Source organism: Glandiceps talaboti, chromosome 16 (genome assembly GCF_964340395.1).
Source record: "Glandiceps talaboti chromosome 16, keGlaTala1.1, whole genome shotgun sequence".
In the NCBI taxonomy this organism is placed as follows: domain Eukaryota; kingdom Metazoa; phylum Hemichordata; class Enteropneusta; family Spengelidae; genus Glandiceps; species Glandiceps talaboti.
The window spans coordinates 10,284,743-10,299,639 of record NC_135564.1 but is presented as its reverse complement, the minus strand read 5'-3'; the positions used below and the strand labels follow the sequence as shown (position 1 = coordinate 10,299,639).

Here is a 14,897-nt window from a genome sequence, read left to right as displayed (position 1 = left end):
AGTTTACAACAATTTTTTTTACACCATGCTGTTTGAGTTCATATTTACATTGTCAACATTTAAAAAATACAACACATAATTATCAGTCACAAATATATTACACATTATTACCCTAAAAACATAATTAAAATTCACCACAAAGTCAGAAAAATCTTTAATTCCACTGTCCCCTTTACAACACTAGACAGACATAGCCTGAGATAATACAAACACGCATGGTATTAGTACATTGAGGTTTATTTACATTTGCTACCATATCGAACTGGTAGTAGCTATGTCATGATGGACACAGCAGCCCATCAAGTCTCAAAAGTGTTTTAGGTCATAGGTCGAGGCAATTTCAATTAAGACGGGAAATCTTATTTAAATCTATGAAAATTACCATCTCATTAGCTTAAAGTATGCACCAAAAAGTTATCTGAAACATTAACAAAACTGATTTGATATAATGGCTACTTTGGAAAAAAAAGCAATATTTAAATTGAGGGCCATCAATTTCAGTATTATTTTCTTTTAATAATTAAAATCACAAAAATTGAAAAACTTTGAAAACATTATTAATTTGCATAAATTCTAGTATTTGACATATTGTCTGTTGCCAAGCCAACCTGACACTTTTATGACTTGATGAGTTACTGCAGTTTTGGAATGGGGAGGGGATTGGGAAAGGGTGTTGTGTTAGGGTTACTCCACTCCAGTGTTAGTGCATACTGTTATCAGTGAGTGAGTTGGAATCACACATATCATATCAGTGTTAGGAGGGGGAGGGGATGTAAGTTTATGGGTATGTGTTGTGGGTTGTGGATGGTGATGTTTTACCATGGCTGATTTAGACTTGGCATTGTCGTCTTTGTCCTTATCACCTCTCTTGCCATCCTGTTTTATTAATCAGTAAGAAAAACAAAAAATCATATGGTACAACCAATAAAATCAATCATATATGATAAGCTATCATTCTAAAAATTGAAAGTCAGAGGTACGAAAAAGAGTTTGGCCTGTATGACTTCTAGTACATATCACAATATTTCAACATGTCAAAACACCAACATGATATTTTCACTGCTTCCACACACACATGTGCATGCCATCACACTTTCACCACCTGTATGCCCTCTTTAAATAACACAATTTTTTTTGCGGTCAAAATAATGACAGTCAAATAAATTTCTTGCATTAAAGTCACCACATAATAAGGAATACGGTAACAATCAAATTCAGTGGGCAACAAGAAATTGCTTCGAGTCAGTGGCATGTGAATTCGGCTCAGAGAGTACACTGCTTTTCATTTCTCTCCTTTTATTTCCAATTTTTCACTCTCACTCGCTTAGATGTCATCTTGCCCTCTCACTATTTCACTCTCTACCAAGATTGAGTCTAGTTTGTTTCAACTGCTTTGATTTTTAGATTACGTTAATTTCTATCATAAATTTCTAGTTCTTGTATAGTGGATAAAGAGAAATTCGCAGTTCATGTAATTTGGTTAAAAAGAGTGATTTTTAAGTGGAAGAAAATGACAAAATATAATATTTGTCACAAAAAAATGAGTCGTGATCAATTAGGCAATGTGATGTTGAAGTGCATTTGTGGTTAGTTCTGTAAGCTGTGAGGTGAACGAAAAAAAAAATGAATTTACTAATTTCTATCATAGGTAATGCATGACTGAAAATGAAAAAAAAACAGTGTCAAGAACACCCCTAAACTACAAGTCACACCAAACCACACACAGGACTAAACTGTGATTGGCACTGACGAATACAGACTAAACTATTAATACTGGGTAATGCAGCATCAAGTTTGGGAGGGGTTCACACACATCACCTTAGTAAGACCAATCCCCCTTTGTCTAGTTCCTGCAACCCTTCTAGAAGGAGGCTCTTCCTCTTGAAGGGGGAATGCCTCCTCATCCAAAGTTTCGTCCACAACAAACTTATATAGAAAGGATATGAAGATGATGAAAAGTTGATAGATGAACAGTTAGTTATGAGAATAGATACAGAAAAGTTACAATGACAGCATTTGAATCAATGACAACATGTAAACAATAACACACACTCAGTGACAAACATTTCATACAGACTGACACGCAGACTGACAGAGACCCACACACATAACAGACACAGACATGACATGCATATCTGAAACCAATGGAATGACTCATGCAACAACAACAACAACAACAAAAACAACAACAAAAACAACAACAACAACAACAACAACAACAATCATAACAACAACCACCATTGTAGTTCCCCAGTCACTCAGTCAAAAGTCAAACAGGTTTATTTAGATAAAATTTCTTGTAAAACCCATGCAAACTGGGCAGTTTCTCATCATGGAAAAATATGTACCAAAACATGTAGTAACGAAAAGGCAAAGTTATAAAAATCATTAAATATATTATCTTTTCATTGATACCATCATTGCAGCATTATTATACATCACAAAAAACTTTTGAGGCAATTATGTACTTTAGATAAAAACATTTCTTGTTTCTAATTTTCAACTTTAAAAGCAACAGTGCATCTACAAATTGGGTAATAATAAACAAATATTGGAACATTGGCTCTGGTTTGACAAGAGTTTGATTTCCCCTCTTCATTATACATGGGGCTAACATTTTAATTGCAGACAAAATGGTGAAACCAAAACACAGCAAATTGAAGTCAATATCAAGGCAATGTATCAGTCAGTACACATGACATGTTATCCTCGACACGTATCCATTCAAATAACAACATACCAGGGACAGCTTGGGTAACAACATTGAGTATATAACTCTCTACAAACAGATGTCAAACTCAAGCACAAATATCTCAGTTCAATGAACATCACAGGCGATGTGAAGCTACTGACAGGTTCCACTGATTGAAGAGTATCTGCTACTATACTATACTGTGTTATTCAAATCTTAACAGCAGAATTCATCTTTTGTTTCATTTTTTCTAACTAATCAGCGTGAACCACATTCCAAAGGCTTCACATTATACCAACTTCACACCCTACATTCAATTTCATGCACATACATTTATTTAGCAAAGAAATCATTTGAATCAACAGGACAGATAAGATAGCATACAGAGAGAGCTGTAACTTGTAAGTCAAGTTGTCATTTGACATCCCTTTTACCACAATACCTGTATTGTCTACCCTTCACTATAAATAATATCTGACTGTATTCTAGCACTACGCTGCGTTTCAACCTTACCTTCTTTTTGGATGATTTATCTCTCTTTGTCTTGTCACCTTTATCTATAATTGTGCCACTACCCTTGCTGCCAGGTCTGTCTTTAGAGTCTGCCCGTCTGGACGGTGGGGGCTGTACACAAATCAACAAGGGGTGATTAGTTCACAGTGATGGTGGTGTAATCAAAAATTGCCTTGTTGTAATCAGGTGATGTCAAAACAATGGTGTGGCAAAATAAAAGTATTAGAAAAGTGATATCAATATTAGTTTCTTTGTATTGAGTTATGTTTTCTGTTGGTAGTACAAAAAAAACTTGTAGCCTGTCAATTTTGTATGACAGGTTTAGAAGGGTGTTTTACAGACAGTTGAAGATATGTGTATTCAGGAAAACTTTGTGTGTGAATTAACAAAACAAGAAGTGTTGAACAATACATCACTTTAATGTGTCATGTATCAGTGATTACTTCCATTCTGTTTACACGTATATAGTATTGGTATTTACACTTTTGTACAATACTGAAATGTTATTGCATATCTGTATGCAAATGAGCATATGTACATGAAATTATTATGAAGGCGTTTATAGTTAGGTGAAATTTGCTGATTCAGATCAATACACATGTGTGTGTATGAAATATTAACAGAATCCCATGGTGCAAGAGTGCCAGAGTGGGTGCTCAAGGTATTTGCACTGTATGCTCAATGTGTTTCTGCTGGATTTTATCAGCAAGCAGCTACAAAGAACAGTAAAAAAGAAATACCTCAAGTACACCACACTAACACTCACATGTCATGAGGACTCTGTCATTCTCTTTTGGAACTGATACTAAAGTAACATCTTTGTTTACTGGATAAAGTCTGGAAGGATTATCTTAAACCTGAGATAAACTCTACAAGGATTAACCTAAATCCAGATACAACCTGCCAATTTACAACTTACCGATTTTCCGAGTCTTTCAGGAGATCCTTTCTCTCTGATCAGTTTTCTCCTCTCCACAATTTCTTCATGTGTGAGTGCAAACCTTGATAGGACTTCTCCTAGTTTTTGTGAGCCTTTGTCACTGATCTGATTACTGGCTAATGACAATGATAGAAGAACCCTGTTCATTCGGAGACCCTGTAGGCCAGGAAACATGTATACTGGTTAATTTGATACAGGCCTGGAAACAAGAACTGTGTTATTGCATTGAGTTATCGCATGTCAAGTAATATTTCACTGTCTACATGTGGGTTGACCCATATACTAGTATATATATATTTTTTTTTTTGGGGGGGGGGGGGGGGAGGGGTGGTGATGGTGGTAGTGGGGGGGGGGGGATAAGTCTATGAAAAAAATACTTCTATAGTCAAACCTACAAAGAAACTAACTGGTGGCAGTTGGAAAGTTGTAACTAAAAGGAAGTTTCTCTCTTTAAGAGATTATGTATGTTAAATTTGCTGGCGTTCCACTTATCTACTCAAGTTCCCTTCAACATTATAATAACGTGTATAACTGGAAGTTATACCATACTCTCCTTTTGCTCACAGGCTCTGATACATTCAGGAAAAAAACGTTGCTTTCATGGAAAAAAGTTTCCAATCAGAAATGAAGAAATATGTAGTTAAATCTAAACAAATCATAAATTGGTAAAATTTGAGTTAGAAAGGTAAATTGACTTACATTGGCTATGTGTGCTGCTCCACCATCTGTGATTTTGTTATAACTAAGATTCAATGATATAAGGTTTTTATTACATGTCTTTGCAGTGGACAATGCCTTGCCTATGAGTTCTGCACCTTTGTCTGTTATGTTGTTGTTACGGAACGAAACATTTGATAGTCTGAAAACACAAAATACAAAGATGTTATTAAGATATATTCTGTCCTTGAGTGAATGCTCAAGTTTTTTTTTTTTTCGAAAACTGACATGTGAAGCAGAGTACTTATACCCCCAGTAGCTCTTCAATAATTATTATTACTTTGTCTGCTTATGTAAAACTAAATAGTACAGGATCGCTAGAGATACATTTTTCTGAAATGACTGGGGTAAATAAACAACATTTCCAATGAGACATTTACCTTGGAATAGTCAAACACTACATACATGTACTATGAACTATTACATAGGTTGGTTGGTGATTTGCAATGTTTTAATTAAAAACTTCTCTGGCACTGCTCCAAGAAAAGGTACTAACTAACTGACTGGCTGGTGATTTCAAACTTTTTATTATTAAAATTTGACTTTAATATGATCAATTATGTGTACTGTTATGAGAGGGTTACTTCTCAGTGTTCTTTTAAACAAATTCCTTTACAGGGATTTAGTACTTACAGACTGTCCTCTCCTATCAAAGCAGCAAAATTTTCTTCTGGAACAGGAGTACCATCTAAAACTAAATTTCTATTGGTAGAACAGACAGACATACATGATGAGTATCAATACAATTCCAGTGACTTTGAAAACATGCAAGATATAACTGTAAAGTGGTATTATGGTTGGAGTGTACAAAGTCCTGAATGAAAACAATATGCTATCTGTGCACAGATATTTGGACAACAGTCTTTCATTAAATGATCCATACAGACAGAATAGAAATTACATTCTTCTTGACTAAGTTCATATGATGCAGCCTTGGTCTGGGTGGGTTTACAAGCCATAGGTGGTCACAAAACATCTGGTATGCAAGGATTTTAAAATGTAAATCATTGGGTATCAAAATACATAACATGCAAATTACAACCAAAAAAAGGTTGTTTCCTTGCCCTGGAATCATATCTTGTAGTAGTTCCAAACTCAGTACATAAATAATTTACCTAGTATATTTCACCTAAATCACTCAGCTTTCTCCAGCTATTATTGTATACAATTCATTGGTATAGACGTAATATTCATGCTCTGATTTAAGAACTAATACAAAGATATTCTTGGTTTGGATAGAATGGGAAGTAATACTATTGGTGTGAAAGTTTTGTTGAAAAAAGGCAAGGTTTTATATCATGTCATGTGTTGATATTATTGACCACACAACAAAAGTTTTTCAAATTCACACTGACTTACTTGAGATTGCTGCATTGTGGCAGACATGATGCTAAATCTGTTATACTCTTTTCTGTCAGACCAGTATTCCAAAGACTGCAAGTAAAACAAATAAATCAGACCAAGTTAACAACTGAATCATTTCAGAATCTATATTTACTGTAACCCCAATTTATACAATATACACCTCAACCTTGATGGACATGAAAACTCCTCCTACACACCACCTACCTCAGGTAGGAATCAGATTTGTGCCCATGTCAACATGAACACATCCTGACCTTGTTCGCTACGCGAGTGCATACGAGTTCTAGAATTTACCATCCTATGTGTAAATTCATAGCAGACAGGAGCACCTGAGGCAGGTAGTTGATGAGATTTATGATACATATATTATTCTCTTTTTGGTTATGGAACCCTAATTTAAAATAATCATATTGCCAAAAATATATTCAAATTTCATACACTTATTGTACATATCAGTAATATCATCTTCCCCAATTTTGTTTCACTTGACCAAAAATTACTAGTATCTATCACCTATCTATGACATTAATAAGTCACAGCTCTCAGACCACTTATGTCATTGTATTTTCTCCTACTTGCAAGGCCCCTTATGTTGTTCATATTTCCCTCCAATGGACAATATTGGGTTGATCTTATACATAGGTTTGATACCACACTGTATGAGTATATATGAAAGAAATAACTTACTGTAATGTATGAAGTTTTTCAATTGTTGGTAGACACTGTTTGAGAGTACTCATCATATTTTCATCAACTTTCCAGCCTGTGGAATACAAAGCAAAAGATGTCAAGTAAACTTACAATAGATTATATATCCTAAATCTGCCTGCCTAACAATCGGCTTTCACAAGAATTATTTATGTGGATACCTACATCACAATGTCTAGACTTCCTATCCACCTGTTTACATTTCCTTTCGTTAGGCTTACAACAAGTATGTCATTTCCTGAGTTTCTGACTATATGGTACATCACTAATTGTCAGCCTGTTTACAATAATCACATCGATATATTTCCTTTTCTAATGTCAAAAATTTACACTAAAATGACACAAGTTGAGCTACACAGCTTTTTAACAAAGTGAAAATATACGCACTGTTTGCCTTTGAGACATTACCAGTACATATCGTCTTTTGGCATTACTTTTTAGTACAGTTGATGGCACAAAAGGAGTTTCTTGGACATAGTATTCATATATTATTATTACTGTATACTGTATGTTACAAATTTTCAAATCCATTATTTCTGATTTCATGTTTCACAATAAAGCCCAAAGGATTGAAACCCATGGTCTTGGATTAATATAATCTTATAAGTAACCCAACTTTAAACTGAAGTTCTGTCTACATACAGTTCTAACCAAAATATTTTGAAGAGCCTGAGCTCCTCTTCATCGTTGGGTCTCCAGTTCTCTCAAAGAAATCAAGTAGAATAATATGAATATTACGTTCAGTCAGCTGTTGAATACTAGGTGACTACTGGTTGCTATGTTACTGTTTAACGTGTATTTAACGTGTAACAGAACTTGATTTCTTTGAGAGAACTGGAGACCCACCAATGAAGAGGAGCTCAGTCTCTTCAAAATATTTGGGTTAGAACTGTATGGTTTACAGTATTATAAGTAAGTCCATATGGATTAAAGAGGAGTATCCTTTCGTTCAAGACTAACTTTTCCTTCAGTTCTGCCAGAAATAAATATTTTGTTGGTAGTCTTACCTCGGATATATACTTCAGTCACTGTTGCTGCTTTGTCTTCATTTTCCATTTCAACTTGTACAGTTGGTTTGAAATACTGAAATTTATCTTTTGTGGTAAATGTAGTTGGTGGTGGGTCCTCAGGCTCTTTCTGTTCTTCCTCCCCTTCTTCAGTAACTTGTGCCTGCGCTTTGGGATCAGGGGGAGGGGGAGTTGGTGGTCTTTTTGGACGGATGACAACTGGAGGTATCTCCCCTGACTGAAGACCAGCTCTCCTGCACAGCTCTGTAAAGTCTTGTTCAAACATACCAGTGCAAGCATATGGTTCTATCAATGGATAAACAAGAAGGTAAATAAATATTTATAGACTGATTAATTCTTCATTCATGTTAAATAATACCTAAATTGTTAATTTGTACTAAGTTTATTTTCTGTTGGTATTTCTGATCTAAAAAGTTGACAGTTTTTGAGAAACCCATAATATTGATACTGTTTTTGCTGAGGTTGGGGAACCTCAGTAACAGAGGAGTGAGTCAGGTAAATTTCCATAGATTTTCATATCTTGTATTTTAATTTTGGAGGGGAACTCAAGTAATATGACTAGAGAACTTGGGTACATTTTGCCTACTTTACAGCCATTACTAAACAGCAAACACACAGGGCTAGTAGTCTTAGTTTTTTTTCTAAAATGAAAGATACTAATACAATATCTTCAATCTTACCTGGTGTCTTAGATTCATCATCGCCGGCATCTTGGGAAGTTGAAGAAGCAGCTGCCTTCTCCTTCAAGGCTTTCTCCATTCGCTTCCCCATCTTTACTTTCTTTACGAAGCTGTAAAAACAGACAACACAAGATGGTTGTTATATATGTATATCATTTATACTAAAGAAAATGATATTTACAGGACAATTTTAAGAATTGATGGTTAGTGTAGAAGTGTTACCCCTATCTTCCCTATCTTATGGTTCACCCCTACCTTCCCTATGTTATGGTTTATTCCATAGGTTTTTACTATAGGAAGGCTTGAACTATTATTGATATATTGAAGACATACTGGGTACATGTAGTTAGTTAGTGTTCATAGCGCAACTCATCAAATACATCACAGTATACAAAATGCCAACTTAATAGTGAATTGTATAATGAAGAGTGGGTTTCTTTTAGGACTGTTTTTGCACTGATACTGAAGTTATGAGCCAACATTATCTGTGTTGTACAGATATAGCTCAGATGTAAATTGTTTTATACTTCATAGTACATTATAATGTGTGTCTGTGCTGTAGTATCAGTACATTGTAGTTTGCACACTGTTTTCGTTTAAACATACAGATAGATTGTGAGGCCAAATACGAATTCGGAGATTTACAAAAAAATGTATAATTCATCTACATGTACATGTATAATATAACTGTCATTACTTTATTTATCAATATCAGTCAATATTGGATCACAACCACATAGAGGCCTCACCGACATCAACTGAATAAATTTAGCATACATAATATACAACTTCTGGAGCACCTTCATGATGGGTCAAAAAGGTTACAACCTGAACTATAAACTTGTAGTTGTACATAAGGTTAACTGTTTTAACCTACATTTTGTCATTTGCACCTTGTGTCAATCATATTTGTAGTATGGTTGTTTGTGTTGAAGACATCTCTACTCCTACACAGGAGTAACTAAATATGACTAACATATTGTAAAACTGAAAAATGAACACTTTCTGCCCAAGAACACGACATAAAGAGGACTTTATGTACACTTGTCACAACAACAAAATATATCCCCTTGACTGAGATGTGTTCATTCCATTCTATTACTGGATTACTATACTTTGGTGCAACACATGGTTGTAAATATTAACATATGTATCACACCATAGTACATGTTATCTCGAACAATTCCAAATTCCAATAAAACTATGGCCGGAGAAGATGGGGTTTACAAAAATAAGTAAGTTCCATAAAAATATAAATATTAATTCAAACACCTGTTATGCATGTCTGTTCAGTATATTGACACTGACAGATCAAATGAGTCTACTAAATGAAAATATGGTTGTTACAAATTTTACATTACAGTAAAAATGGTTTACCATTGTTTTAATAAATTAATCTTAATACATATAACAAACACAGAATTTATCTATGGATAAGATGAGCCACCATACCAAGATGTCCTTGAAACAGTTTGAGAAATGATATACCAGTTGATATTACTGCATCCATGCATCATATATAATGAGTTTAGAAGAATGTACACCATAACAGGAGCTGTTTTGGTGGTGATTTTTTTTTTAAAGTTATGTATCAACAGATTTGAGCAAATTGATAAAAAAACACAACTGTTTACTCAAAATCACAATGATCACAACCATATATATATATATATATATATATATATATATATATATATATATATATATATATATATATATATATATATATAGTAAATAGTATCAAACTCGTAGAATAGAGTGCTCGATGCTTGGGTAAGCAGGGCGGGAATAATCAAAGTGGGTTGGTTGGAACTTGAGGTGCTTGGTTGTAACTCCGAGTTTCACGCTCAATGCGTTCATCAGACCTTTGACCTTGTTACACCAACAGAATTGTCTGATGAACGCATTGAGCGTGAAACTCGGAGTTACAACCAAGCACCTCAAGTTCCAACCAACCCACTTTGATTATATATATATATATATATATATATATATATATATATATATATATATATATATGTATGGCTGAATTGACTTGGATAACCACAATATTGGTATTCTGATACAAAATCAAGAGTTCAGTATTTTTACAACTCTGTGAGATTTGCTCATTCCTGTGACTATAACAACAAAATGTCTAATTACCAGAACAAAAATTGAAATTCAGAAAGAAATATTTTCTATCATATTTATTGATAAGCAATACCAAGAGACCTTTGACCTTGTTACACCAACAGAATTGTCTGGAAAGTCCACTGGATCTCAGACAACTAACACAAGTTGTCTGAGAGTGAATGTATGTTTATAATTAGATTCATGTATTTTATATTTCTAGTCAGAAAATTATTTTATTTGAGTCTAATTTGAGTCTAAAACTACTACCATTGCATCTCTCATGTAACTTATATGTACATACATGTATTGTCGGACAGGTTATTATACAGTAGACAGCTGATATTTATTTCAGTGTGTTTCAAATTCGACTTCTAAATTTTTTGGTAGCTGTCATCACTTCTAATTATGAAGACACTGGTTCACACACCACAGACATTTTGTACAAAGCTGTTGACTGGTGTGTGCAAACGTGTGACAAAATCAGAAGTGAGTTCAGTTATACATATTTATGGGTGTACCACAGAATCAACATACATTTGTAAATGTGAATGTGTATACATGTACATGTATGCAGTTGTTGACAAGTTTATGATAAAAAACATGGCCATGTACTGTTATTATACTGATCTGATTTGAAGTTTAAACCTGGGTCTAGTAAATCTGGCTTGATATTGCTGCTATGTACTACCAAACTATTGAAAGCTTGAACTTACAGCTCGGTAGAATCGAATGCACCTTCCATTGAAAATCAAACTTCTTAAAATCTTTCCAAATGTAATGGCTTGAGTTTGACAACATTTTAACCTCTATTTCAAAAATGTGGATGGAGCATTCTGATTTTTTCCTTAATTTTAACTGCGAATTAATTGGTGTTTTTTTTTACATGAGTAACAGCAAAAATTAAAAATTTTATTTCTGAGGAACATTGTTCTTGAACAAGAAGTGCAATGGTAGGTAGTTCAAGTGCATTTTACCGTAAATGACTATGATCTACATCTAGGTGATGGGTGATATAAAAAAATGACAATGAGAGTTTGACAGGCTGTAGTACTCACTCTCCCTTGTGGCTCATGGTGATTTATGGAACAATATTGAGTAGGAAAGATGACGAACATGCTGTCATGACAATAGCATGCAAGCAAATGAAGGTGAACACCAAACATGAGAAAAAAGAAAAACATCTTACATGTTAATGAAACAAATGCACACATCAAAAAATCAGACAATTTTTTTTTCCTTGTTTGGACAATAAATGGAGGGGTGGATGGAATGTATGAAGGAAGTACACAGAATAGATTTAGACATGCAGTTTGTGAGGTACATGAAATCATGGAAAGAAAACTTGAAGACATACAGAAGATCAAGAAGACTGTCACACAGAAGGAGTGTTTAAATATATATTTTGACTACTATATACATGCTTTCAGCTTTGATTTCTACAGAAAAGAAAATCTGTAAAAAGATTATCACATAGTTTTACAAGTCTTACAGAATACAGCTAAATAAAATACTGCTTGTTTCATGTTAGTGTTCACTGGCTCTGTTTGACACAACTCTGCAGAAAGTAATAAACTGCACATTCTACACTTTATAAAAATAAGGTACAAAACATGTAGCAAGATTGTAATTTCTTGCTACATTTTGTCTAAATGAAGTAAACCATTTAAACATACTGGTTGTCTGACTACAACTAGATGCAGACACATGGGTGCCAATGTTATGATGTCGGCATTTGTTGTCTGCATGGTGACACATTAGTTCAATTCATTTGGATACAAAGTCGCAAAAACTATTCATTCAATCTTACTATCTGAAAGTGTAACATGCAGTTTTTTTTATAGGTTTCTGTGCGGTTATATCAAACAGAGCCTGTGAACACTAACATGAAAGTGACAGTATTTCAAGTTTGTTTTACAAATTACAGTTGCAACTGAAATTTTTAAAATAATTAAGGAAAGCAATATTTATTGAGATTACATTTTTTATACACAACAAAATAACTTATTTTACACATTACACATTACAAGAAGCAGGATTATCATTATTATTTTAAACAAAAAATTAAAAGTTAAAGAGTTCTAGCACTTGGTTATTGGCAGAGTTTAGAAATCTGCATTATTCTCTTATTGTTATGTTACCTTGGTTAGTGGATATATTGATATTTGCCAAGACAGCATTTAGCATACCACCACTACCCCTATTACGCACAGCAAATTAATACAAATATTGCACTAATTCTTTATATATCATTAAAATTCTCCAAATGGGATTCAGGGGTGAACAAATCCACTGGTCCGGTGTCTGGGACTAGCGATTTTTTTGAGCAGACCACACAAATTTTACCTTGTCTGGTCCGTTGGACCAGTACCTTAATGTTAATAACTATGTTAAAAAGTCATCTGAATATACAGATTCATAGGTAAGATTCAATGTTTCACATTAGCGGGACCTTGGACCACTAATTCTTCCAGCAGGACCACTGGATTTTTTAAGGCACTGGTCCGGGGACCACCAGTTCACAAAATGATTTGTTCACCCCTGGGATTATACATTTCTTTAAAATTACACACAAATTTTATAAGCATAAAATTATGCAATACATGATTACAAAGCTTTGTAATAACAACAAATACTTTCACACATACTAAACACATCACATTCATATCTTCAATTAATAGTGCTATTAAAGGTACACTAGCGTCAACTGGAAAGTTTTTTGAAAGCATTTTGTTAGATTAACATATATCCTAAACAGTACTGAATCACCCGTGGGTAAATGTATTTGTACAGCTTTTACATAACATCTGGTACAATATATATATATTGACTTTTAGGTCTGCACCCAAAATTCAGCACCAAAATGCAATCACAATTTCAATCTGCTGCTGTACTATGTTTGGATATAACTGACCCCAAATCAACATACACAATGTCTAATTATTGGTATTATAGCAAATTTCAGTGAATACATTGTTGGTTGTCTGATCAAAAAAAATAACACTCCAATTACAGCTAGTGCAGCTTTAACATGTAACATGTTGTTAGAGACATCGAGTTAAAGGCAGTGCTACAAGATATTCCAGATTCATTATAATTTATACATCATCATAGCTTAGGTTTGTTAGATGAGTGGTACACACAGTGACAGATATGAACGACAGGTTGACAACCATAATTTATGTGAATCTAGTGACCGTTAGACAAATAATGGAGTTAGAATGTAGTGTGAATATTTGTTTTTCATATGTTAATAACACATTGTCATGCAGGAGTTAGGCAATTTCGTTATCGGTGACATTTTGAGCAATGAACACTAGCTCTAGAAGTGTCTATGTAATACTAGTATTACGTGTGTGTATATTTGCCAGTTTCTGGACAGTCGGACTACACTCGAAGTTCGACTCAAAAACTCAGTTTTCTGATACTACAGTGATGTTCACGACAGTCCTAGTACCTCGGAACGTGAGATTGCTACTTTATACGTGCTAGGTGTTAAGATTATGTGGAACTATTCGTTAATCTTAGAAGTGAATGTTGTTACGAAAACGGTACATTCGACGACACCCACAACATCGTACAACACACAACCAAAATATTGATCAGACACATTTTTGACGAACACAACAAACGTGACCCCATAACAATTTTATGGACTGCAAACGGTTGAAGAAATGATAACAACGAACCAAGCACGTACCAAATTGATGCCTGAAACTTCTACTATTACCACAGAAACCACGATAGATAGTGTCACCGCTTTTTAGAAGAAAATACAGATATCTCACAAAACGAGGTCGCCACTCTAAAACCTTGTCGGCCACCAGTTTCCAAATCAATGCCGAACAACACCTTTCGTCTACCAACATTCATTCCCAGTAAAACAAATAGTCCCTTGTTTGCCAAGAGCGAGTACACATAGTTCTTTAAGACTAATAGAAATACTCTTTTTATACTAACTAGGGAGAAATAGGTAGAAAGGTAATATTATGTAGATTAAAAAGGTTGAAACACTCAATACACTTGCATAGAGATGAGTAGTTTAATCTCCATCCGCTGTAAAAAGGCCAGATAGCAACTAACATCCGGGACATTGATTGGGAAATCAAAGTGCGCCATCGTTGAAAGATATACAAATCTTT

At 34.2% G+C, this 14,897-nt stretch overlaps 1 protein-coding gene across 12 annotated transcripts in view; it reads right to left on the bottom strand.

Annotated features, from left to right (window-relative positions):
* Window positions 1–14,594, bottom strand: part of LOC144447352 (leucine-rich repeat-containing protein 71-like) — a 29,396-nt gene extending 14,802 nt beyond the window's left edge. For 6 of the 12 annotated variants that reach the window (XM_078137325.1, XM_078137324.1, XM_078137323.1 and 3 more), the window contains exons 1-11: window positions 14,456–14,594; window positions 11,814–11,874; window positions 8,644–8,753; window positions 7,943–8,248; window positions 6,915–6,990; window positions 6,222–6,296; window positions 5,496–5,564; window positions 4,845–5,004; window positions 4,125–4,301; window positions 3,206–3,316; window positions 820–876 (exon numbers count right to left, since the gene is read on the bottom strand). In XM_078137325.1, coding sequence (XP_077993451.1) covers window positions 820–876; window positions 3,206–3,316; window positions 4,125–4,301; window positions 4,845–5,004; window positions 5,496–5,564; window positions 6,222–6,296; window positions 6,915–6,990; window positions 7,943–8,248; window positions 8,644–8,753; window positions 11,814–11,830 — 1,158 coding nt within the window. In that variant the 5' untranslated portion in view covers window positions 11,831–11,874; window positions 14,456–14,594. The remainder of the gene's footprint in view (window positions 1–819; window positions 877–3,205; window positions 3,317–4,124; window positions 4,302–4,844; window positions 5,005–5,495; window positions 5,565–6,221; window positions 6,297–6,914; window positions 6,991–7,942; window positions 8,249–8,643; window positions 8,754–11,813; window positions 11,875–14,455) is intronic. The other 6 variants (XM_078137332.1, XM_078137331.1, XM_078137333.1 and 3 more) reach the window with 2 other exon arrangements.
* Between the last annotated feature and the right edge of the window lie 303 nt (window positions 14,595–14,897).